The following is a 23,673-nucleotide window of genomic DNA, read 5'->3' on the forward strand; positions in this document are numbered from 1 at the left end:
AAACGGAGGAAAGGAGACAGAGCAGATGAGAACTTGGGGTGGACTTCTTGGCATCATGGTGGCCAGAGTTACCTGCTTGTACAATGTGAAATCCCTGGTTTGCCAGCCTTCACCTCAGGTAGGTGTGTGGTGAAGATAGCACCTCTTCACCTTGGGTCATGTCCTCGGGGAGTAGGCCAGCAGAAACTGTCCCAGGGCCTTTGTGTCTTGTGTCACTCCTTGCCAAGGGACTGAAAGTCCTCATGGGCCAAGGGTTTGTGACTGCCTGGATCTTGGTTCAGCCCAGTCTCAGGGTTGACCATACTCAGTGTAGAGCAAGCGTTATGGCCATGGGGGTTCGTGGGAGGCAGGATGGAGCTGCCCCACCCTCTTCATTTTGGTATGGACATCTGGGCTGGTGCATTTCAGTAGAGGATATTAGTGGCACAGACACTGCCACAGACTTAACTATAGCCCTGCCATTACAAGAGTCCCATGAGGTGGATGGTGCCCTATCATTTTTTTTTTTTTAAAGATTGCTTCAGTGTTTTGTTTTTTAAGGATTTTATTTTATTTACTCACAAGAGATACAGAGCGAGAGAGAGAGAGAGAGAGAGAGAGAGAGAGGCAGAGGCACAGGCAGAGGGGGAAGCAGGCTCCATGCAGGGAGCCCCACATGGGACTCGATCCTGGGTCTCCAGGATCACGCCCTGGGCTGCAGGCGGTGCTAAACCGCTGCGCCATCGGGGCTGCCCGGTGCCCTATCATTTTACAGATAGGAAACTGGTGTGGAGACAAGCACCTCGCCCAGGGACTCCCCACAAACCAAGTGGCCATTCCTGTACTCAGACTACTTTGCTGTGACTGCTATCACAGAAGACTCTTCAGAGGAATGAGCGTCAGCCCAAATTATCAAAAAGTTTTCAAAGGTTTTTTTCCCCCCTCTTCTAGTATAAAAAACATTTATTGTTTTAAAAAACTGATTCCAGTAAAAAATAATCCCAATGCCAGAAATCTACATTCGGTGCTATTGGAAACAAGGAAGCACTTCAGTGAAGGCTGAACCTGAGGCCAACTTAGAAATCAGTGGATGAAAAAAATTTTTTTTAAATCCGTGGGTGGTGCATCCTCAGATGCACCCCAGCAATCAGGCAGTGAGCTGTTGGGAGCCTACTGAGAAGCGAAGCCACCAGTGCACTCACAACGCTAAGGATTGGGGGCCATCCGGCAAGCTTCATCTCATTCCCCTGGACCCTTCATGCTTCTGAAATCATCTGATCAGCGGCACCTCCGTTCTCCCATTGAACTCCGAGCCTCTGGCATCTACTCAGCCCATTCCATTCAGCCCTTCAATACTATAACCTGGGATCAGCTGCTTCCTCCCAACCATTTCACGTTTGTCCATTAATCTCCAAGAGGCGGTGATTAGGAGTGTGGGTTTTAAAATCAGACTGACCCATATAGAGTCTCAGCTTCGCAGAGCCTCTCCATTTCCTCAGCTGTGCCTTGGGAACGCCTGTAGTACTTGCCTCCCCAGGGCAACTCTGACAACTGAAAGAGAATACCAAACACTGAGCAGGCACCTGCCTGGTAAATGTGGAGCCTGATCGCATCACTACTCCCCACACATCCGTAACAGGATGAAATCTGGAGCCTTTGCCAGTGCCCAGTTCAGGTGGGGAAAGGCTGGCCACTGCTGTCCTAGGCGTTCCCGGATCCGCCCGGTGCCATTGACTGCGCGTTTGGCTCCAGGCAGGCAGATTCTGCGGCTCTGTGCCGCTCCTCACCCTTCGGGATGTGTCCTGATCACTCTTGTGACCACCAGGCACCCACTCGCCATAGGCCCCTCACCAGAGTGTCCCAGTCATCCCACCTCTCCAGGCCTAGGGGAAGAAAGACAGGAGGGGAGAAGACTCCACTCCCAGGCATTGAAGCATTACCCAGCCGACCAACAGGGCATCCGGCAGGTACTGCTAAACCCAACGGTCACCATGGAGATGAGCCACTGGTCAATGCTTGACAGCCTCGCTCCTCTCGACGGGAGTGGCCGGGGGCGCACACTGGGGACTCCGCTTCCTGCGAGGGGCAAGGAAGGCTTCCCCGAAAGCCTGGACTCGGCGCCGCGCTGCGGGGCCCTCAGCCTGCGGACCCGCGGCTGGAGGAAGGTCTCAGGCCAGAGCGCAGGTCCCGCGTCCGACTCCCCGAGGGCACGCGCCCCCCGCCTTCCGGGCCTCGGCAGCTTTTGTCTCCGCAGCCCGGAGCACCAGGGCGGCCCTCGCTCCGGCGCCCTCTCCCGGGGGGGTCCGCACGCGCCCTCCCTCGCCCGCCCGGGGCAGGGGCGCCGGCCTCTCTCCCCGCCCCCGGCCTGGGCCCGCCCCCGCGCCTGTGTCACGGCGGGGCCGGGGGCGGGGAGCGCCGGGCGGGACATCCGGCCACCGTCCCTCGCCGCGCCCGCCGCCCGCCGCCCGCCGCCCGCCCGCTCCGGCGCCGCAGCCCGGGAGCTGGCCGCCTCCGCGCGCGCCGGGGCCTCCCGCCTCCCGCCCCCCTCCCCGGGGCCGTCCCCGCCGCTGCGGGCCCCAGCCCCCCGCCCCCGCCCCCAGCACGGGGCCCGCCTCCCGGGCGGCCCGCAGGTCGGCAGGGCCGGCGCAGGCCCCCGCCCCGGGAGCACCATGTTCCCCCGCCCGCTGGCCCCCCTGGCGGCCCCAAATGGCGCCGAGCCCCTGGGCCGCGCGCTGAGGCGGGCCCCGCTGGGCAGGGCCCGCGCCGGGCTGGGGGCGCCGCCGCTGCTGCTGCCGTCCATGCTGATGTTCGCGGTGATCGTGGCCTCCAGCGGGCTGCTGCTCATGATCGAGAGGGGCATCCTGGCCGAGGTGAAGCCGCTCCCCCTGCACCCCCCCAGCCGCGAGGCCGCGGCCTGGCGCCGGGCCCTCCCCAGGCCCGGGCCGCTGCCCCTGGAGCCCGGGGACTCGGACTGGCAGGTGAGGCAGGACGTCCGGAACCGCACCCTGCGGGCGGTGTGCGGCCAGCCGGGCATGCCCCGGGACCCGTGGGACCTGCCGGTGGGGCAGCGGCGCACCTTGCTGCGCCACATCCTCGTGAGCGACCGCTACCGCTTTCTGTACTGCTACGTCCCCAAGGTGGCCTGCTCCAACTGGAAGCGGGTGCTGAAGGTGCTGGCGGGCGCCCTGGACAGCGTGGACGTCCGCCTCAAGATGGACCACCGCAGCGACCTGGTGTTCCTGGCCGACCTGCGGCCCGAGGAGATCCGCCACCGCCTACAGCACTACTTCAAGTTCCTGTTCGTGCGCGAGCCCCTGGAGCGCCTCCTCTCCGCCTACCGCAACAAGTTCGGCGAAATCCGAGAGTACCAGCAGCGCTACGGGGCTGAGATCGTGAGGCGGTACCGGGCGGGAGCAGGGCCCAGCCCCGCGGGGGACGATGTCACCTTCCCCGAGTTCCTGAGGTACCTGGCGGACGAGGACCCCGAGCGGATGAATGAGCATTGGATGCCCGTGTACCACCTGTGCCAGCCTTGTGCGGTGCACTATGACTTTGTAGGCTCCTACGAGCGGCTGGAGGCCGACGCCAACCAGGTGCTGGAGTGGGTGCGGGCGCCGCCCCAGGTCCGGTTCCCAGCTCGCCAGGCCTGGTACCGGCCGGCCAGCCCGGAAAGTCTGCACTACCACCTGTGCAGTGCCCCACGGGCCCTCCTGCAGGATGTGCTGCCTAAGTATATCCTAGACTTCTCCCTCTTTGCCTACCCGCTGCCTAATGTTACCAGGGAGGCCTGTCACCAGTGACCGTGGTATGGGCCAGCAGCTGTTGGGGACTGATTTCGACAATGCCAGCTGCCTCCCATTTAGAGAAACCCTGGCTCTGGGGACTTGGGGCTTCTCCAGATGCCTGGATGGCAAGGACTGCCCTCGGAAGTTTCTGGTCGAGGGTGAGTGCCCACAGTGGCTCGGAGTGCAGGGTTGGACAGGAGGCCTGGTGCTCCCCACTGATGGGATTTCTTAGGGGCCATGTGACCCTTCTTGCCCTGCCAGGGGCCAGACACCAGTTTGCCAGTAAAGTAACACATCTGTTCCAAAGACTGGCTCCAGGTCCCTGGCTGCCGGGACTGTGCCGTCCACCACTTGGTCTACCTTAACCTGTGGCCAAACCTACAGGTCACACCAGTCAGAAGAATGACCAGAGCCCGGGTCCTGGGCTCTGATCACCCATTCATCCACTCCCTGTGCCTCAGGGCTGGAGTCAGCATTTGTGCCTTACAAATGGCTTTTGTGCCTTTTTGCTTCAGACTCAAAATTTCCTTTGCTTTCCAGGCTCTTTCCGTTTTTCCAAGGAAAGGAAAACTGAGGGCCCTTGCCTGGTAGCTCCAGGACCTGGCCCTGCACGCATCCAAAGACCCCATGTGCCCAGCTTTTTGGGGGCTCTGGGCACCTCCTCCCTTCCCCCAAGGCCAGGACTGTGGCTGGTGTATCTGGCTGCCTCTTTTCTGACTCATTTATTTAAAATTTGTACTTTCTGATGGAATCCTTGTGAAGGCTTTGTTTTCCAAATTGCAGAATTTTTAATAAAATTGTTTTGTATACAAAGCCAGCATCTGAAATTCTCCCTCTGAGCTCCTGTGTGTCCAGTTTCTCCATGATGCCTATGTCCCCAGGTCAGGAAAGGGAGCTTGCAGGTAGAGAAAGTCACACCAAGTGTAAGTTGCTTGGCCCAGTCTAGTGGGCCATTTCCAGGGAGCCTTTGAGGGCCTCCCATAGGCCATACCAGATCACAAACTCAGCTTCTGGGGTGCCACCGAAGGACAAGTCCCATTAGGACAAACCCCATATATTGAGCACCACCCCTACATGGATTATTCCCGGAAGAAGGGGGTAGGTATGAGACATTGGCTTCTCCTCTTAGGCAGGAATACTTCTTGACTCAGGAAGCCCCAGATGAAAAAGGGGATTGAGGCGAGAGCCAGGGGAGGTTATTCTTGGCACTGAGAATTACACAGAAGGCAAGGAGTTGAGCGAGGGGCAGGGCTTACTGACTTAGGTCCAGAGGAGGTTGTGGACGATGTAGGAGGAATACAGTCTGAGCAGTAGAGGACAGGCCTCCATGTGACCTGTTCTCCAGTGCTGTCCAGGACAAGGGCCCGGGACCACCGGGGCATGGAGAATAGGTGGCTGGGCCCGCCCTGCCCATGTGAGAGCTGCAAGGCCAGAGCTGGCCCTTCCTTGTTAGTCCTATTTCATAACCCCCGGTGGGAACTGGTATACCTCAGGGACCTGAGGCAGTGGTGAGAAGTGCCAGGGGGAGGGAGGAAGGTAGGGAGGTGAGGAGGGTCCCTTTGCAGGTATCCCTTATATCTAGCCTTGCAATTGGCCCGACTGTAGAGGAGAAATCAGGGGATGGCGATTCTATGGGCTCTCATAGTTCTCTGCCATGACTCACCGGGAGGCCTTTACTTGATTCCCTGGCTAGATGAGATGCCCCTCTTTGGAGGCCCCTTGGCTCTGGGACTTCACCTCTGATAGCATTTACTTGCTCTGTTGTAACTGCCTGGTTACTTACCAGTCTCCCCCACTGAGAATGTGATTGTGTGAATTTGAGACTGTGTCTCATTCCTTTGACATTCCCCGAACCTCGCCCAGGGGGCTGGCATGCAGTAGGCATGTAGATGGCCAGGCAGAACCAAGGTGTACGTCTTGCTGCAGGCCAGAGAACGCTGTGCTTGGAGTCATCCAGACCCGTCAAGTGCCAGCTCCACTCCCCCAGTGCCTGCCCACCTCGCTGAGCCTCCCCATGCTCCACTGGATCACTGCAACAATAGCAGAGGCCTGTGAGGATGAATGAAGACAAAATGAGTAAGAGGACCCATCCTATGGCCAAATGGATGTTCTTTGAAATGCTAATTGAATACCCAATCCCCCAGAGGCCTGTGGGAACAGGGGAGAAGCCAGGATACGGTGTCCATTCAGCCCTGGAGACTGGAGCTGTCTCTGGGCAGAGCCCCTCTGACCTGTGGGTTCATGTCCCCTGCCAACTGGTCAGTCCTGGTGGATCCTTCTCTGAGCTTCCAGCCTGTCAGGAGCCCCCTTCTCTCCCTAGCTGCTTCCCCCATCGGCTTGGAACTGCCACTCCAGACCTACAGCAGCTACTCAGTCCCCTAACCAGGGCCTGTGGTGGAGCAGGTGGGTGGGTGGGGGCAACAGAGACCCAGAGAATGCCCCCCCCCCAACTGTTGTGCGCACCTTATTTAAATCTCACCGGAGACCAATAGCAGAGGGGTCATCCTGCTGTTATACAGACAGGGAAACTGGGACAGAGAGAGTAAGTATCTTGCCCAAAGTCCAACCGAGGTCTGTGCTTCCCACATTCCAGGAGAGAGAGGTTGCAGATGGTGGGAATGGGGAGAAGAGGGAATAGGAAGGTTAAGAAAGATGAAGGGTGGATCGGGTTGTATTTGGGGGCATTTGCACACATTCTCCCTCCACAGTTCTTTCATCCCCTCATTTTCAGAGAATCCAATTCAGTCCAGCTGACATTTACTGGGCCCTGCCCCAGAGGAGTGGGGGTCAAAGGAAGCCCTTGATGTGGTTAACTTACTGGCGACTCTCCTCCCAGGCAGAAAAGGGTGTCAGGCCACAGAGCATCCTGACGGCCAGAACTGGACCCCCGTGGTGTGGGCCAGAGGGTCTGAGGTGAAAGGGGAAGGGCCTGCTAAGGACAAATTGTCACCTGCCACCCTTTTTCCCTGGAGACAGCCCTGAGGGACTTAATTTGTCATCTACCCTTCTTTTCGGAGGAAAGAGGACTTCTTTTTTTATTTTTTATTTATTTTTAAAGATTTTATTTATTCATGAGAGACAGAGAGAGAGAGAAGCAGGCTCTGTGCAGGGAGCCCGACATGGGACTCCATCCCAGGACACCAGGATCACGCTCTGGGTTGAAGGCAGGCGCCAAACCGCTGAGCCACCCAGGGATCACCACCCCCCCTTTTAAGATTTTATTTATTTATTCGTGAGAGATAGAGAGATACAGAGACACAGCCAGAGGGAGGAGAAGCAGGTCCTCCATGTCCGATGCAGAACCCTACCCCAGGAATCCGGGGTCACACCCTGAGCCAAAAGCAGATGCTCAACAGCTGAGCCACCCAGGCGTAAGAAAGAGGACTTCTTAAAAGGAGGTGCCAGAGAATTGTAGGTGGTCCAAGTGGCCTGCCTTGTACTAGGCACCCAGACTGGTGCAAGGGGTACATGGCAAGCTCTAGGCCACCAGGGGTGGGGCAGAGGCATCCGCAGAACTGGACACCTGGACTGTGTCTTCTTGAAGTCCCTCATGTCTTTGGGCCCTGCCCTCATCCCCACACAGAGCTACTGCCACTGCCTGGCGCCTGTGAGGACAGGGTCCCCTTTCAGACTGGCTCCAACCTGTGCAATCTAGTTCTCCTGGGCACAGTGGATGAGACTGGCAGTTTAACTCCTCTCCCTGGCCAAGGGCCAAACAGAGGGAAGGGGAGGAGCCCACAGGGGCTGGCCTTCCAGGCTTGGGCACTGACTCCACCCCAGGCTCCAGTTCTGGTCCCTTTGTCATTCAATCTCATGCTACTGCCCAGAAATCACCTTAATTTCTGCAGTCCCCTCCCCTTCTCTTCCTCTCACCCCCTTCCCCTCCCTCCAGGAGAGTCCCACCACACAGACCACCCTGCAGGAGCCACACGGTCCCAATGGAGCAGCTGACCCTCCCCTAACCCTGCCCCACCCCCAACACAGAACCCTCACCTTTTCCCAGGGTCGCAGGGAGGGGGTCAAACCTGCAGGCCCCTTCCCAGGGTGGATCCAGTAATTTTTTCCCCTGAACCAGTCCCTGCCTGCTTTCAAGCAACAGAGGAGGCCTGCTTTCTCTTCCTAAAGGAAAATACAAATAGTTAACAAAGCTACTCTGATTTGAAGCACCTGTGTCAGGACTTCATCCTTAAAAACCCAGCAAGGTAAGTCTAATTATTCTCATTTTATAGATCAGGAAACTCTCCCAAAGTGATAGTGGGGTCAGGATTAAAAACAGCTCCATGTAGCGTGTGCCCCTCCAAAAGCGAACATCAATCGGAAGTTCTCTGGCTTGTTGCATCTGCTATGAACATTGTGTTCATTTTCTTGGATATTTTGGATTGGATTTTTTGGATTTCTTCTCCAACCTTCTTTCCCAGTGTTCTACAAGTGATTCTACCCACAGGTCCCTCTGGCTGTTATAAAATTCTCAAGATTTGCCCACCCTGAGAATCAGCTTTTGAGTGTTGCTGGACCCAGACTGCAATATACTAGACTTTCTGTTCAGGGTTCAGGTCCTCTGAGCAGCAGGTGTCAAGACAGAAATAGACATGCAAGAGATTTCTAGGAGAAAAATAGCTGTGCAGGATAAAGGGGGAAGGAGCAAGAGGAAGCAGGAAGAACCTGGCACCTGTGAAAGGAGAGAGGGAAGGAAGATTGGGTGGGGGGTCTCCAATTACAGTGAAGCTCTAAGGAAGTCCCCACAAGGCCAGTGGGGAATCCTGAAAGATGCAGCAGCTGGTGGTTTTACACTTCTCACAGCAGGTTCCCTGGAAGGGAGATGTGAGCGGGGCACCTCTGTGGCTGCCACATGGCCCAACTTGGCTACTCTGACCTATGGGTATTGTTCCCCTTTGGTTCTGTGATGACCTTTTCAACAACCAGAAAATAGCTGTTGGCCTAGCAAGAGCCTGTAGATGGCTGGAGGATCCTGGACTGAAGCTCCACCCCGTGGCCTTTCCCTGGCTTTGGAGCAGGACCACTGCCACTGCTTTTCATTTGGGCTTTGGAAGATGTGTACCATCAGCACGCCCAAACGCCCATGTGGTCCTTTTCAGGATATTTTCTCTGCAGTTTACCCAATTCGCTTCAGGCTCTGATTGTCTTTGGTCTGTGTCATTGTCATTAACTGGGTGGATATTGATACTCACCCTCACCTAGCTTCCATCTTGCACAGGCTCGCAACCTTTCAGCTAAGAACAGATTCACCCACACGCTGAGTCTGCATGCTGGCACCCTATTCTAGGCTTCCTCCCAGTGTGATCATCCAACTGGGCTTGAACTCAAGGGGCAAAGTTGCCCTACAGGGAGCTTCCAGGGATCCACATGCCCAGCAGTATCACGTCTTCTGTAACATCCCCCAACTGAGTGCTTTAGCTTATTACTTACTGCCTGGTTCTGGACCCAACCACATAGAGTATCCAGCTTCAGTCCTGATTGTGCCATGGTGAGGGGACAAGAAGGGCCAAGGTCAGGCCAGGTCATCCCCTGCTCCTCAACCCTCCAGCAGAAAAGTTGTGCCAGTCTCAGCCTTTGGGTGGGGTTTTATGGGGCAGAAAGACCTGAGGGGCTTCAGGAGCTGGGAAAGGAGGAGCCTGTTACATCACTTCTGTCCCTGGCCCAGCAGTGCCCCCAGACCTGCTAGGCTGCCACCTTGTAGTGTTTGCAGAGAGAGGGAACCAGGTACTTACCCTCCCCACGGAGAGGGAAGTTATCAAGCCTCCACTGGATCGTTTCTCTGTCCTCAGCCCTGGAGAGACTGAGCTGCCCCTGGGACCCCCACCAGAACCCCAGGGGTAGCAGAGTCCCAAGAGTCCAAGCACTGTGGCCAGAGAGGCCATGAGAGCAGAGGAGTCCATGGGAGCTGGACATCTGGCTGGCCCCTGAGGCAAAGGGCCACAGATTGCCTCAAGGAAAGCACTTGAGGCAGGCCCAGAAACAGTAGATTTGGCTGGGCAGGGATGTGGGAGATGGGGCAAGGCCTTCTGGTTGAGTAGCTAAGTCAAATTGGGGTCAGCTGACCCCTGACAATTCTGGCATGCTTCCTCATCCCACAATGAGAAGCTGTAATGAGAGTCTCCCACAGAAGCTGCTAGATGCAGTGGAAGGCCAGTCCCCTGCAAGGGGGGGGTGTCTCCTGCTACCTGGGTACAAGTACTGCGTACAGTAATAAAAAGAGAGCTGTTCTGATCGATGAAAGAGAGAGGTGGCCTAACTAAAGCAGGAAAGGCAGGAAGTGGGCAACCCGGGTGGCCCAGCGGTTTAGCGCCGCCTTTAGCCCAGGGCGTGATCTTGGAGTCCCGGTATCCAGTCCCACAGAGGGCTCTCTGCAGGGGGCCTGCTTCTCCCTCTGCCTGTCTCTGCCTCTCTCTGTGTCTCTCTCATGAATAAATAAATAAAATCTTAAAAAGAAAAAGAAAGGCAGGAGGGAAGAGCCAGCCCCCAGGCAACTTCTAGTGAAGAGTCTTTGATTTTTGTGCCCCTTGACTACCCTCAGCCCAAGCACCCACAGAGAAAAAAATGAAAAGATGGGGAGCTGGGGAAGCGATGGTCACAGAGGAGAAGCGCAACAAGGAGGGACTCATAGTCCCACCTCGGGTGACTGGTGCTCCCTGAGGCTTTTCACAGCTACCGACCAGGTAGCCTCCACCACCATCTCTGAAGTCCCATGGTCCCTAGTACACCCTCCTAGCACTTTTCAACCCATGGTGTTGTCTATCCCTGCCTTGTAGACTGGGGGTTTCCCAAAGGCAAAGGCCAGGACTTGTTTTGCTTTGTATGTGGTATATCATAGGTACTCAAAAAAGGTTGAATTAGTGAAAAATCAGATGATTGGATGGATGATTACAGGGATGGGTAGATGGATGGAATGATGGATGGATGGATAGGTGTATGTGTGGGTGAGTGCTTGTGTGCTTATGTGTGAATGGAAGGATGGATGGCTAGATAGATAAGTAGTCGGATGGATAGATGGATGTAGGTGTGTGTCAGTGAATTTGCATGTGTATGTATGTGAATGGAAGGACAGATGGAGGTACAAAGTTGGATAGATGGACAGATGAATGGACTGACATGTAGGTGGGTGGATTGGTGGATGACTGAGTGCGTGGATGGATGGATAGGAGTGAGTGTGTGTGTGTACATATGTGAATGGAAGGATGAATAAGTAGGTGGATATGTGGGTGGATGGATGGATGGATGGATGGTTGGGTAGATGGTTGGATGGGTGGATCAGTGAATGAGAGAGTACATGGACAGATAGATGGGTAAATGGTAGTAAGGGGAATAAAGGAAAAGGAACTTCTGCAGAAAAAGAAATCAGAAATCACAATGGACATCTGGCAGTTAGCAAATTGCTTCTTAAAAAGGAGGAGCCTGGAGGGAAGGAGAGATATTCCACAAAGGAAGTTAAGAGCAGGGGTTTGGGAAGTGGAGGAAGTGTCCCAGACAGAGCTGGAATGTCTGCTAGTGCGGAGCAGGAGAGAAGGGGTGTCACCTGGACTGGTGGTAACACAGCCAGGTAAGAGAGAGATGTCCTGAAAGGTGGAACCAAGAGAGGGGCCAGGCGGTGAGGAGTGGGAATCCCACAAAAGGCAGACTTCCAACAATCAAATGCCTTCACTAAAGCAGAGCTAGAAGGGGGCTGCATTCCTGTGTACTAACCCATCCAGGCTGCCTAGGGGAAGCGGCTCTCAGCCGCCAGTGGTTATTGGGAAGGGAGTCCTTGAGGTATTAAGGATGATGAAGAACCCAATTCCTGCATTCCAGTCCAGGCTCTGCCACAAGCCTCTGATGACCTTGCTAAGTCCCTTCTCTGAGTCTCAGTTTTTTCACCTGTCACCTTCACTACCCTAAAAGGACTTTCCATGGCATCAAACTCTGCACAGACAGAACGCTGGAGAACAGCAGGGGGTGAGAGCTTGGAAGTCAGGAAGCCCTACATTCAGAAACTTGCTCTCTTGCCCAGACACTTACTAGTTGGGCCAACCCAACAAGTCTCTATGCCTTTCTGAGCCTGTTTCCCCACAAATGAAAGGAGCAAAATAACAACTATCCCGAAGAGTTGTAGTGAGGTTTCAAAATTAGTCACAGAACATGGCTGGCACTCAATCAATGGAAGCTAATATTACATAGAAGGGCTTCATCGGGCTGCTGATGCAATCGGGCAGCCAGGGCCAGGACGTAGGCTGGGTCTCCCAGAGGAAGGAGCACCTCCTTTTCATTCTCACAAAACTACCATCTGCTTTTCAAGGTCTATCCCTGGAAGGCAGCCTCCAGCAAGCCTGGGATTAAAAGTATCATTTCTGGCTCTAATCTCTTACCTTCCACAGAGAAGACCTCTGCAGGCCCGGCTCTGAATATGGCCCATCACCCAGGCTGGGTGGGCCCAGACATCCTCCTCCCAGAGTGTGAGCGAAGGAGCGCCCTCTCTGTGTCGGGAACACTGTCATTGGCCCCTGAGGGACCAAGCAGAGCCTGGGAGGCTCCAGCAAGGCCCCAGCATCATCTTGTGCCAGTCATTCCACTGTGCTATAGCCACACTCTGGTTTGAGAAATCATCCCCACGTAGATGTAAAAGTTAGGTAATAAGAAGCTATCATTCATGAACTGCTCTTTCTGCCAGACCATGTAGGAAGAGATGTCTAAATACCTTCTCCCCTATTTTTTAGTTTGAAAATGTTCAAACCTACATAAAAGTTGTGAACATGGTACATTGAACACCCATAGACACAGATTCATCAGTTGGTATTTTGCCACATTTGTTTTATGTCTCTGTGTATGTATGTTCTACTGAACCATTCCAGAATGGATTACAGACACCCCAATGCTTCACCCCCAAAATATGTTATCATTGGTCTTCTAAGGAAAAGAACATCCTGCTATGAAACCCAATATATAATCAAATCGAAGACATTTTACAGTAATATGACAGTATAGGGCTCCTGGGTAGCTCAATCAGGTAAGAATCTATCTTAAGCTCAGGTCCTGATCCCAGGGTCCTGGATCGAACCCCACATCAGGCTCTCTACTTGGCAGGGAATCCGCTTCTCCCTCTCCCTCTGTCCTCTTCACTCATACTCTCTCTCTCTCTCAAATAAATAAATAAATAAAATCATTTAAAAAAATACAACAGTATAGGTCTATGTTCAAATTTTCCAGTTGTTCAGATAATTTCATGACTCTTAATTTTTTAAATCCAATCAAGGATCATGCCTGTCTTTAGTTGTCATGACTCTTTAGTCAGTCCTTAGTCTCCTTTCATCAAAAACAGTTTCTGGGATCCCTGGGTGCCTCAGCAGTTTAGCGCCTGCCTTCGGCCCAGGATGTGATCCTGGGGTCCCAGGATCGAGTCCCACAATGGGCTCCCTACATGGAGCCTGTTTCTCCCTCTGCCTGTGTCTCTGCCTCTCTCTCTCTCTCTGTGACTCTCATGAATAAATAAATAAATAAAATCTTAAAAAAAAAAAAAACAAAAAACAGTTTCTCACCTTTTTTTCCTCTGGTCTTCCAAGCCTTTGACATTTTGAAGCATTCAAAACAGTGGTTTGCAGAATGTCCCTCAATTTGGATTTTTTTTTTTTTTTCAATTTGGATTTTCTGATGGTTTCCTTGTGGTTAGGTTCAGGTTGACCTGCATGTTTGACCTTTTTCTTGGCTCTCTGATGGATTTTACTACTCTATTTTCCAGAAATGGAGTCTGAGGCTCAGAGAGGGCTGTCACACAGCTACTGAGGCTGACCCAGACTGATGCAGAGTGCTCAGGGCTCGGTCTGGGCTCACACTCCACACTGCCAGGAGTAGCTGTGAAGTCTTCTCGGGTGGGTTCTTTTTTTTTTTTTTTTTTAAGATTTTAAACTATTATTTATCTATTTATTCATGAGAAACACAGAGACGTAGAGACGCAGAGACAGGCAGAGGGAAAAGCAGGTTCCCCACGGGGAGCCTGATGCAGGGCTCATTCCCAGGACCCAACATCATAACCTGAGCTGAAGGCAGACGCTCAACCACTGAGCCATCCAGGCACCCCCTCAGGTGGATTCTTAGGATAGATTTGTTCTCAGTTCCCTTTTGCACCTTGGCCATGAATAGACAGCAGATTTTGACAGGAGTTGGTAAAGGGAGAAGTATAGCCCAGAGAAGGGGGCATCTCCAACAGATTCTGCAGTGAGCTCTGGCCTCCGAGTCAGCCATGGTGAGAACCTTCCAAAGTTCCTTTAGGCTGGTTATTTTTTCCCTTAGGCTCTTAGAAATTTGACTTTTTCTGCCTCCTTCTAGACCTCCAGGGGAAGTAATGCATCACATCTCTCTCTCTCTCTCTCTCTCTCTCATGCACCACATGCCACATACACCAAGGGTGTAACAATCTTCTGGAGACCATCATCAGTGAATTCTGTCCTGTTGCCTAGCAACCAACCCTAGGGCATTTCAACCCTTCCCAGCCAGAGGGTAGGTAGAGAGGGCAATCATGGGACTGGCTGGGTATCTCTTACTCTGGAGGTCTCCTGGCCCTGCTTCCTTATGCCTAGTTGCCTAACAACCAAAAGGGTTCTGGTGCTCTGGGGAGTCCCCCACCCCCCGGCACATACCCCCCCATAGAGGATGAGTAGACTGTCTTTAGGGCCTTCCCTCCTGGCTTGAGAGCCACACAGGTACACTACAGAATGCAGGACTCTTCCCCGGGAGGGGTTCCCAGGTTCCAGAGAACTAAGAGGAGGACACCTACCTCACCCTGCAGTGAGTCTTTGAAGGGAAAAGGGTATCAGGTAAAGATCCAGGTAAGAGCGTCACTCTGCCAGGACAGTTCAGCTTCTTGTGGCACAGTGTTACAGAGGTACAGAGACCTACTGACCCTACAGTTTTGGGTTTGGGTCCTGACTGTGTGCCTCTGTGGAAGGAGACAGATGGATGATGCATGTACTGCAGCAGCTCCTTAAACATCCAAGCCCACAGTTAATCTTGAATATGTGTGCATAACTTTGATAGTTTGATTTGAGTAAGATTTAGGTCAAGGGTCCTTGCCTGAGGTCCTCAGGACCCCTTAGGGGTCTGTGAGGAAAAGTTACATATTTATTTTCATAAACCTCTTCTGAAATGCATGAAATATTTTATGAGATATTGTAAATTCATCATTTTATGAAGTGGTAAAATCGGTGACTTTGTCATAGAAATCATAGATATTTTCATATCACTTCACAGTCATTGAAGATATTACAACCCATCGATTATACTCATCACTACTTAGAAATTACAAGTTATTAGACCTGCCATTAGATCCTTAATGTGTTCATGAAGAAGGATAAATCATGATCACAGTTCTATTTTTTAATATTTTGATAACTAAATGTCAACATAATTGGTTTCCTCTGCAATCCTTTCCATTTTTTAAATACAAAACCTTGTTCTGTGGCTTCACCAGCTCCAAAGGGAGCTGCAGTACAAAAAAAAGTTAAAAGCCAAAGGTTTAGGCTGTGGAAGTTTTGTCAAACTAAGACCCAAGGAAATATTCTAGGGAGTCTTCTCATTTTGAATGTTCAATGTTGATGGTAACGTAAACAAATTATTGTATAGTATCCCTAAGAGTTTGAACAACTTGCTTTAGAATCGAGTACTGCCACACCAACCATATCAGCTTCTGAGTTTGCATTTATAGCAGAGATGATGCCAAGCAGCTCCACCCAAATTGTTCATTCTGATTAGAAAAGAACAGAGATGGGCTCTGTCGGTGGAGCAGGCCTCTCCTGACCTTGGGGATGAGTTCAAGCCCCATTTTCGGTGTAGAGCTTACATTTTAAAAAGGAGCGCCTGGGTGGCTCAGTCAGTTGAGCATCCAACTGTTGATCTCAGCTTGGGTCTTGATCTCGGGGTCGTGAGTTCAAGCCCCTTATTGGGCTCCACACCTAGTGCTTTAAAACATAATAATAATAAAAAAAAACAGAGACAGATGAAATGTGGAAATGGTGACAACACCAAAAAGAAGAGAAGAAAAGTGGCAGGGACATTAGTAGGACAAAGAGTCCTGAACTAAAGAACCTGCACCCCAGAAGTCAGCAGCAAAATCAGGTGGACAGAATTGGGCCACAGCAACACAGTATCATTTATCCCATAAAATTAATGCTTTCAGTTTGGATTGTTTGATGATTTTGTTTGAACTTGTAATTTTGTTTTGGTTTTTGCAGTAGGATAATAATTATTAGCGGAAGTGTCATTAGCTTCATGTTGAGTAGTAAGTTGCCATCAAAGATCTGGGCATTTTTTCTTCTCCTTTAACTGGGGTCCATTTCTCAAGGGTATGAAATACCAGGCTCCGGCATTCACTGATAGCTCTTCATGTTTCCTTCTCTATTTTACCTTTCTTTTGAAGAATGACTGAGTTGGGGTCTTAAGCTTAGAATGACTCTGTTCCAGAGGCTTCCCAGATACAGGTTGATATAGCAAATTACCTAGTAATTTCTGCAGCGTCAAGCACACGTAATGATTCCTTGATTTGTCGAAAGTCACTTTCCCACATTGTGAGGACTGAAGCAGTTGGGCAGTTTTATTCCATGAGCATTTTTGACCGTGTTTGACTTTCTCAAGGTAGAGTTTCCTTGTGATGTAAGCACTGATCATGAAGTGGGGGACCCGACTGTCATGAAGTCAAGGGGAGAGGCCAGGCTGAACATATGGTGGGCAATAAAAGATTCGTCCTTTCCTAATCTACTCTGGAAAGCATTTAATCATGTTTTCTACAGTTCTATTGATCAATTGAAAGATATTCTAAATATGCTATATTTTTTTCCTTGTAGCAGGGCCTGAAAATTAGAAAACCTACAAAGTTTCATGGGATCCAACTTTTAAATATTTTTATTTATTTATTTATTCATGAGAGACACACAGAGAGGGGCAGAGACATAGGCAGAGGGAGAAGCAGACTCCTTGTAGGGAGCCTGATGCGGGACTCCGTCTCAAGATCCCGGGATCATGCCCTGAGCTGAAGGCAGATGCTCAACTGCTGAGCCACCTAGGTGTCCCACATAGGATCCAACTTTAAAGTCTGTCTCAAAAGAGCCAAAAGTAGTGATTAACTTCAACCCTCTCGAGGATCAAATATTAAGCAATTTACCAGTAATGCTGTTTTATTTTATTTTATTATTATTACTTTAAAATATTTATTTATTTGACAGAGAGAGTGAGCCTGAGCAGCGTTGGGGGAAGAGCAGAGGGAGAGGGAGAAGCCCAATCCCCACTGAGCAAGGAGTCCAATACCAGGCTACATCCCAGGACCCCAGGACCTCAGGACCCCAGGGCCACGACCCAAGCCAAAGGCAGATGCTTAACTGAGCTACCCAGACACCCCAGTGTTGGTGTTTTAAAATAGTGTGCATCTATCGTTGGAGTCCCATTCAATGTGGCAAACATCATTCCCAGAACTAAAGGCCCCTTCTCCATTTGAGAGTCCCAGCTGCTCACATTGTCCCTCCACTGCTGTGGGGGCTTTTCCAGTTGTCCTGGTGACCTCACTCTGTGTTTCCAGGCTACTCAACAGCTTGTGGAGTGGCAGCCGGCCTTGGACAGTGAGTGCCCTTGCCCTCAGCTGTGCCCTTCCTCGGGGCAGCTTCCCTTGGCCCTGCCTCTCCCACCCTCTGGGTGAGTACTCAACACTGCTGTGACCTTACTCGCAAATCGGCTCCCTGGTCACCACACCTGACCCCTCGAATGTGGAATAGTTTATTTTCCAGCATTCAGCCCCTGAAGTGTGCAGAACGCTCAGTTTTACATTCCTTTTCTAGAAAGAACTTGGAAAATTAGTGTCTTAGGGCCTGGCTGGGGAATACTGCTTGAGGAACGTCACTGAGAACAGCATCAGAAGAGATTCCTAGGAGCATCTGGGTGGCTCGATGGTTGAGCATCTGCCTTTGGCTCCTGTCATGATCCCAGGGTTCTGGGATCAAGTCCCATACTGAGCTTCCTACGGGGAGCCTGCTTCTCCCTCTGCCTATGTCTCTGCCTCTCTTTCTGTGTCTCTCATGAATAAATAAATAAAACCTTAAAAAAAAAAAAAGGAAAAGATTCCTAGACAAGGAGTGCTTTTTGTGTCTCTGTGTGGTAAAAGACACATGACATAAATTTACCATCTTTTTAACAATTTTTTAAGTGTACTATACGATGCTGTTAACTAGATGCACATTGTTGTCCAACAGATCTCAAAAACTTTTTTATCTTGCCTGACTGCAACCAAACCCATTAAACTATAACTCCCTATTTCCCTTTCCTCAACTTCTGGCAACCACTATTCTACTTTCTGTTTCTAGGAGTTTGACTACTTTAGATACTTCATATAAGTGCAGTCATGCAGTAGTTGTCTTTTTGTGGCTGGCTTATTTACTTAGCATAATGTTCTCAAGGTTCACCCATGTTGCAGCACATGCCAGGATTTCCTTCTTTTTTAAAGCCAAATAATAGTGCATTGTATGTATATACCACACTTTGTTTATCTATTCATCCCTGCATACAGTTGCTTCCACATTTTGGCTATTGTGAGTAATGCTACAATGGACATGGATGTGCAAATATCTCTTCAAGATTCTGTTTTAAATTATTTTTGGATATATACCTAGAAGTAGGATTGCTAAATCATATGGTGGTTCTATTTATTTTTTTATTTTTTATTTTTTTAAGATTTTATTTATTCATGAGAGACACACAGAGAGACAGGCAGAGACATGGGCAGAGGGGGAGAAGCAGACTCCCTTTGGGGAGCCTGATGCAGGACTTCAACCTGGACCCCAGGATCACAACCTGACCCAAAGGCAGACACTCAACCACTGAGCCACCCAGGCACACCATTTTTATTTTATTTTATTTTATTTTATTTTATTTTATTTTATTTTATTTTATTTTATTATTTTTTAAAAGATTTTATTTATTCATTTATGAGATACACAGAGAGAGGGAGAGAGAGGCAGAGACACAGGCAGAGGGAGAAGCAGGCTCCATTCAGGAAGCCCGAAGTGGGACTCGATCCCAGGTCTCTAGGATCACGCCCTGGGCCGAAGGCAGACGCCAAACCCCTGAGCCACCCAGAGATCCCCCCATTTTTATTTTTTGAGGAACATCTACACTGTTTCCGATCATCATTTTACCATCCCACCAACAGTGTGCAAGGGCTCCAACATCTCCATATGCTCACCAACACTTGTTTTCTGTTTCGTTTTTGTTTTATTTTTTTATAGTGGCCATCCTAATGGGTATGAGGTTACATTCTCATTGTGGTTTTGATTTGCACTTCTTGGATGATTAATGATGTTGAGCATCTTTGCATATGCTTGTTGGCCATTTATATATCATCTTTGGAGAAATGTCTATGCAAGTCCTTTATTCATTTTTAAATTGGGTTATTTATTTTTTTGTTGTTGAATTGTAGAAATTCCTTATGTATTCTGAATATTAACCCCTTGTCAGATATATGCTTTGCAAATATTTTCTCCCCTTCCATAGGTTGCCTTTTTCCTCTGTTGATTGTTTCCTTTGTTGCACAGAAGTTTTTAAATTGATATAGTCCCATTTGTCTATTTTTTCTTTTTGTTTCATTTCGTTTTACTTTGCCTGTGCTTTTGGTGTTGTATCCAAGAAATTATGGCCTGTCCAGTATCATGAAGTTTTCCCCTTATGTTTCCTTCTAGATGTATAGCTTCAGGTCTTATATTAGGTCTCTAATCCATTTTGAGTTCATTCTTGTAGATGGTATAAAGTAAGAACCCATTCATTTTCCATGTGGTTATCCAGTTTTTCCAACAGTTGAAAGAATATCCTTTATCCACTGTGTTGTCTTGGCACCCTTGTTAAAAATCAGTTAAGCGTAGATGTGAGGGTTTATTTTTGGGCTTTTGATTCTGCTCCATTGGTCTATAATATGTCTTTTTGTCCATACCATATCATTTTCATTACTGTTATTTTGTAACAGGTTTGGAAATCAGGAAGTGTGAGGCCTCCAAGCTTTGTTATTCTTTGTCAAGACTGTTTTGGTTGTTTAGGGTCCTTTGAGATTCCACATCAATTTTAGGATTTTTTTTTTCTATTCCTGCAAAAAAAAAAAAATGCCATTTCTAGAACAGAGATTCTTAACCTGTGGTTTCAAAATCTCTGGATGGCACTTGGGGTTCTGGAACTGTGTGTGACTGCCTCTGAGCATTTTTTGTCTGGTCTCTGCTCAGACATCTGAGGGTTTTCAGGAGCATGCAGATTGGGCTCCTCATCACTTGTTCCACAAAAGTCAAGAGTGATCTCTATGCAGTCGATTTGTCATGATACAAGGAGAAACCACACAGAGGCATAAAATCCAAAGGAACTCATGGAATACAAATCTGGCCTTCCTGGGGACTCCTGGGTGGCTCAGCGGTTAGTGCCTGCCTTCTGCCCAGGGTGTGATTCTGGAGTCCCAGGATCAAGTCCCACATCGGGCTCCCTGCGTGGAGCCTGCTTCTCCCTTTGCCTGTGTCTCTGCCTCTCTCTCTTTCATGAATAAATAAATAAAATCTTAAACAAACTAGCAAATCTAGCCTTATTTGTTAATTAATATTGTTACTGATTTTTTAGTTACCCATGACTGACACTTTGGGGAAGATAATTGCCGTCCCAGTCTATACTTTGAAGGCTTTGTTACAAAGAGCCACATTCCATTAACTGATTATAGCTATAAGAGGGTTTTTTTTTTTGCCCTAAAATGGATGTCTGCTTTTCTCAGAACCTGGACTCTTTTTCTGTTTGGGTCTCTGCTGACCTATCTTCTCAGACTTCAAGCGTGCAGTGCTTAAAGGACAAATGTTATTTTTTATTTTCTCTGCCTCATTGTATTAGGTATGGAAGTTTGGTGATGAAGTTGTTACTGTGCAAGTTTCCTGCAGGTGTGCAAGCAAGTTGGAGGGCACCTTCACAATGCGTAGACACATTGTGTTCAGCAGTTTGTATTCTTCTTTTTTTTTTTTTTTAAGATTTTATTTATTTATTCATGAGAGACACAGGGAAAGAGAGAGAGGCAGAGACAGGCAGAGGGAGAAGCAGGCTCGTTGCAGAAAGCCAGATGTGGGACTCTATCCCAGGTCTCCAGGATCATGCCCTGGGCTGAAGACGGTGCTAAGCCGCTGAGCCACCAGGATTGTTCTTTTTAAGACTTTATTTTTAAGTAATCTCTACACCCAACCTAGGGCTCGAACTCATGACCATGCTCACAACCCCAAGATCAAGAGTCATACCCTTTACCAGCTGAGCCAGCTAGGTGCCCTAGCAGCTTGTATTCGTAAGCATAATGGGACAACACATTTTCACAATAATTGTTAATGTAATTAATGTTAATGAGACTGCTATGGGCTGAATATTTGTATCCTCTCAAATTCATTTGTTGAAACTTTAATCCCCAATGTAACAGTATTAGTAAGGGGGAGGGGGACTCTGGGAGGTAATTAGGTTCAGTTGACTTTTTTTTTTTTTCAGATGACATTTTGAGGGTGGAGCCCCCAGAATGGTATTTAGCGTCTTATAAGAAGAGGAAGAGACTAGAGCTCGCTCTCTCTCTCCATGTGCCCACACAGTGAGAAGGCAGCCATGTGCAAACCAGGAACTGCCAGCAGACACTGGATCTCCCAGCATCTTGACCTTGGACTTCCCAGCCTCCAGAACTGTGAGAAATGAAAGCTTGTTGTTTAAGCCACCAGTCTATGGTTTTCTATTATTGAAGCCGGAACCGACAAAGACAGAGACTCTTACTAATAAAAACACAAGTCAAATAGCAAGATCTTATACTTTATTTTTCATAATTCAAGGCATCCCTTTTGTCCTGGAATCTACCATCTGAATTACAAACTTGAAGGTTCTGTTTTGATCCAGCAGGGTAAATCTGCCCTCTTTTGAAGACTCCCTCCTCTGCCTTTCCCCCCTTTGACTAGAATGGGTATGACTTTGTCCACATTCCCCTGCTCTCTTGAACCTCCCTTTTACTCAGGCGTCTGAGGTATTTGGCCGTACAGAGTGGGCTGTCACTATTATCTCTGGTCAGGAAAGCATCCATTTGTGCCCTGCTCATGAGTGAGCACCTACCTGGGGCCAGGACCATGCTGCCATTTCCCCAGCGGAATACCAGTCACATTTAGGTGTGATAACAAGACTCATGAAAAGTTTTGGTGGTCAAATACGGTCGGGAAATCCAGAGTTACACTGAATTTTTTTTATTTAAAAAATTTTTTTAAAGATTTTATTTATTTATTCATGAGAGACATACAGAGAGAAGCAGAGACATAGGCAGAGGGAGAAGCAGGCTCCCCACAGAGAGCCCGATGTGGGACTTGATCCCTGGACTCCAGGATCATGCCCCAGGCCGAAGGCAGATGCTCAACTACTGAGCCACCCAGGCATCCTGTACACTGAGTTTTAAAGATCACTGTGGGACTTTTTTTCCTGATATTTAATGTGTCCGGTAGATTTGAATGGAAGGTGGAGATAGTGGAACTGCTCTTCCAAACTCATTTGACTCCATAATCCCTTTTTTTCCCCCACAGATATGAGTCCACTTTGGGAAAGACAAATCTGTAGGAGGCTCAAACCAGCTCCTAAATCAGCTTTGCTATTTTGACTGTCTCCTGTAGATAAACACATGTACTAAATGTTCCCATCTACTTCTAATTTCTAGAAATAGCAGAAATTAGTAGGTATAATTCAGGTAGAAAGATGGGTGGTGGGTATGTGAGTATCTTATTCCTCTTTGAACTATACGTATATTTTATGTATACTCTTTTATATATACATTTTGTCAAAAATTATTTTTCTCTTGCTTTCATACTAAGTGTCATAGCTTTTATAATCCTCTTACCATTGTTTGTTGACTCTAGAAATGGGGAAATGAGCTTCCTGACATTTTAAATTACAGTAAGCAAGTCTAAAAATTGGTCAGAACAGGTTTATTCTTTTCTCACTTATCTACTATTTTAAATCTGTTTTCTTCAAAGCACACAGAGAGGGAATGTGAAGCTTGGAATGACTGTAAATATCACTTGGTTGAACTATGTGCCACAGAGTGGAAAATGTCACTTTTTAAGGGTCACTGTGTAAGCCCCTGTTCTTCCCCAAATATCCAGCATAGTGTTTTAGGGCACAGGTTGGAAATCAAGGAGCTCTGTATTAAAATTCCCATTTAAAAAAAATAAATAAAAAAAATAAAATTCCCATTTCATTACTCATCTCTATGACAGTGGGTAACTGAGTTGCTTTGAGAAACTTCAGTTTCCAGATCTGTAGAATGGAATTTGCTTGAAGATTTAGATGGGGTAATGCATGTAATGCTCTATAAATTGCAGCCATACATATGAAGTACAAACCAGTACCATTTCTGGGTCCAGCCTTGTGAACTAGCAGACAGAAAGGGGGCAGCAAAAAGTCTTCCTTCTCTCTACCTTTGGGATGGCTAATTTTATGTGTCAACTTACCTGGGCCCTGCGGTATCCAGATATTTCATCAAACATTGTTCTGAGTGTTTGGGGATGAGAATAACAATCAAATCAGTAGACAGAGTAAAGCAGATTGCTCTCACTAATGTGAGGGTCTCATCAAATCAGTTAAGTCCTGAACAGGAAAAAAAAAAAGGTCAACTCTCCTGAGAGTAAGGGGGAACTCCTCCTTCCTGACTACCTTGATCTGGCACATTGGTCTTTTCCTGCCTTTGGACTTGAACTAAAACATTGGCTCTTCTTGAGTCTGGAGCCTGCTAGCTTTGAACTGAAACTACACCTATCAGCTCTCCTGGGTCCCCAGCTTGCCAACTGTACATCTTGGGGCTTCTCAGGTTCCATAATTGCTTGAGCCAATTCCTTCTAATAAACACACACACACACACACACACACA

At 48.9% G+C, this 23,673-nt stretch overlaps 1 protein-coding gene and 1 long non-coding RNA gene across 2 annotated transcripts; one reads left to right on the forward strand and one right to left on the reverse strand.

Annotated features, from left to right (window-relative positions):
* Positions 1–578: 578 nt before the first annotated feature.
* Positions 579–14,147, reverse strand: LOC140623341 (uncharacterized). The gene is made up of 4 exons (XR_012022980.1): positions 13,292–14,147; positions 6,228–6,337; positions 5,548–5,813; positions 579–1,530 (listed from the first exon to the last, which is right to left on the reverse strand). It is a non-coding gene; the product is annotated as an uncharacterized lncRNA (long non-coding RNA).
* CHST14 (carbohydrate sulfotransferase 14) lies at positions 2,621–4,577 on the forward strand. Its single transcript, XM_072809743.1, has one exon. The coding sequence runs from the start codon at positions 2,649–2,651 to the stop codon at positions 3,777–3,779; it is 1,131 nt and encodes a 376-aa protein (XP_072665844.1). The 5' UTR covers positions 2,621–2,648; the 3' UTR covers positions 3,780–4,577.
* Positions 14,148–23,673: the final 9,526 nt, after the last annotated feature.

The sequence above is a fragment of the Canis lupus genome, chromosome 32, assembly GCF_048164855.1.
Source record: "Canis lupus baileyi chromosome 32, mCanLup2.hap1, whole genome shotgun sequence".
NCBI classification, from domain to species: Eukaryota; Metazoa; Chordata; class Mammalia; order Carnivora; family Canidae; genus Canis; species Canis lupus.

Excerpts from the sequence above, each read along its gene's own strand:
- CHST14 (XM_072809743.1), top strand. The coding sequence starts at position 2,649 with ATGTTCCCCCGCCCGCTGGCCCCCCTGGCGGCCCCAAATGGCGCCGAG.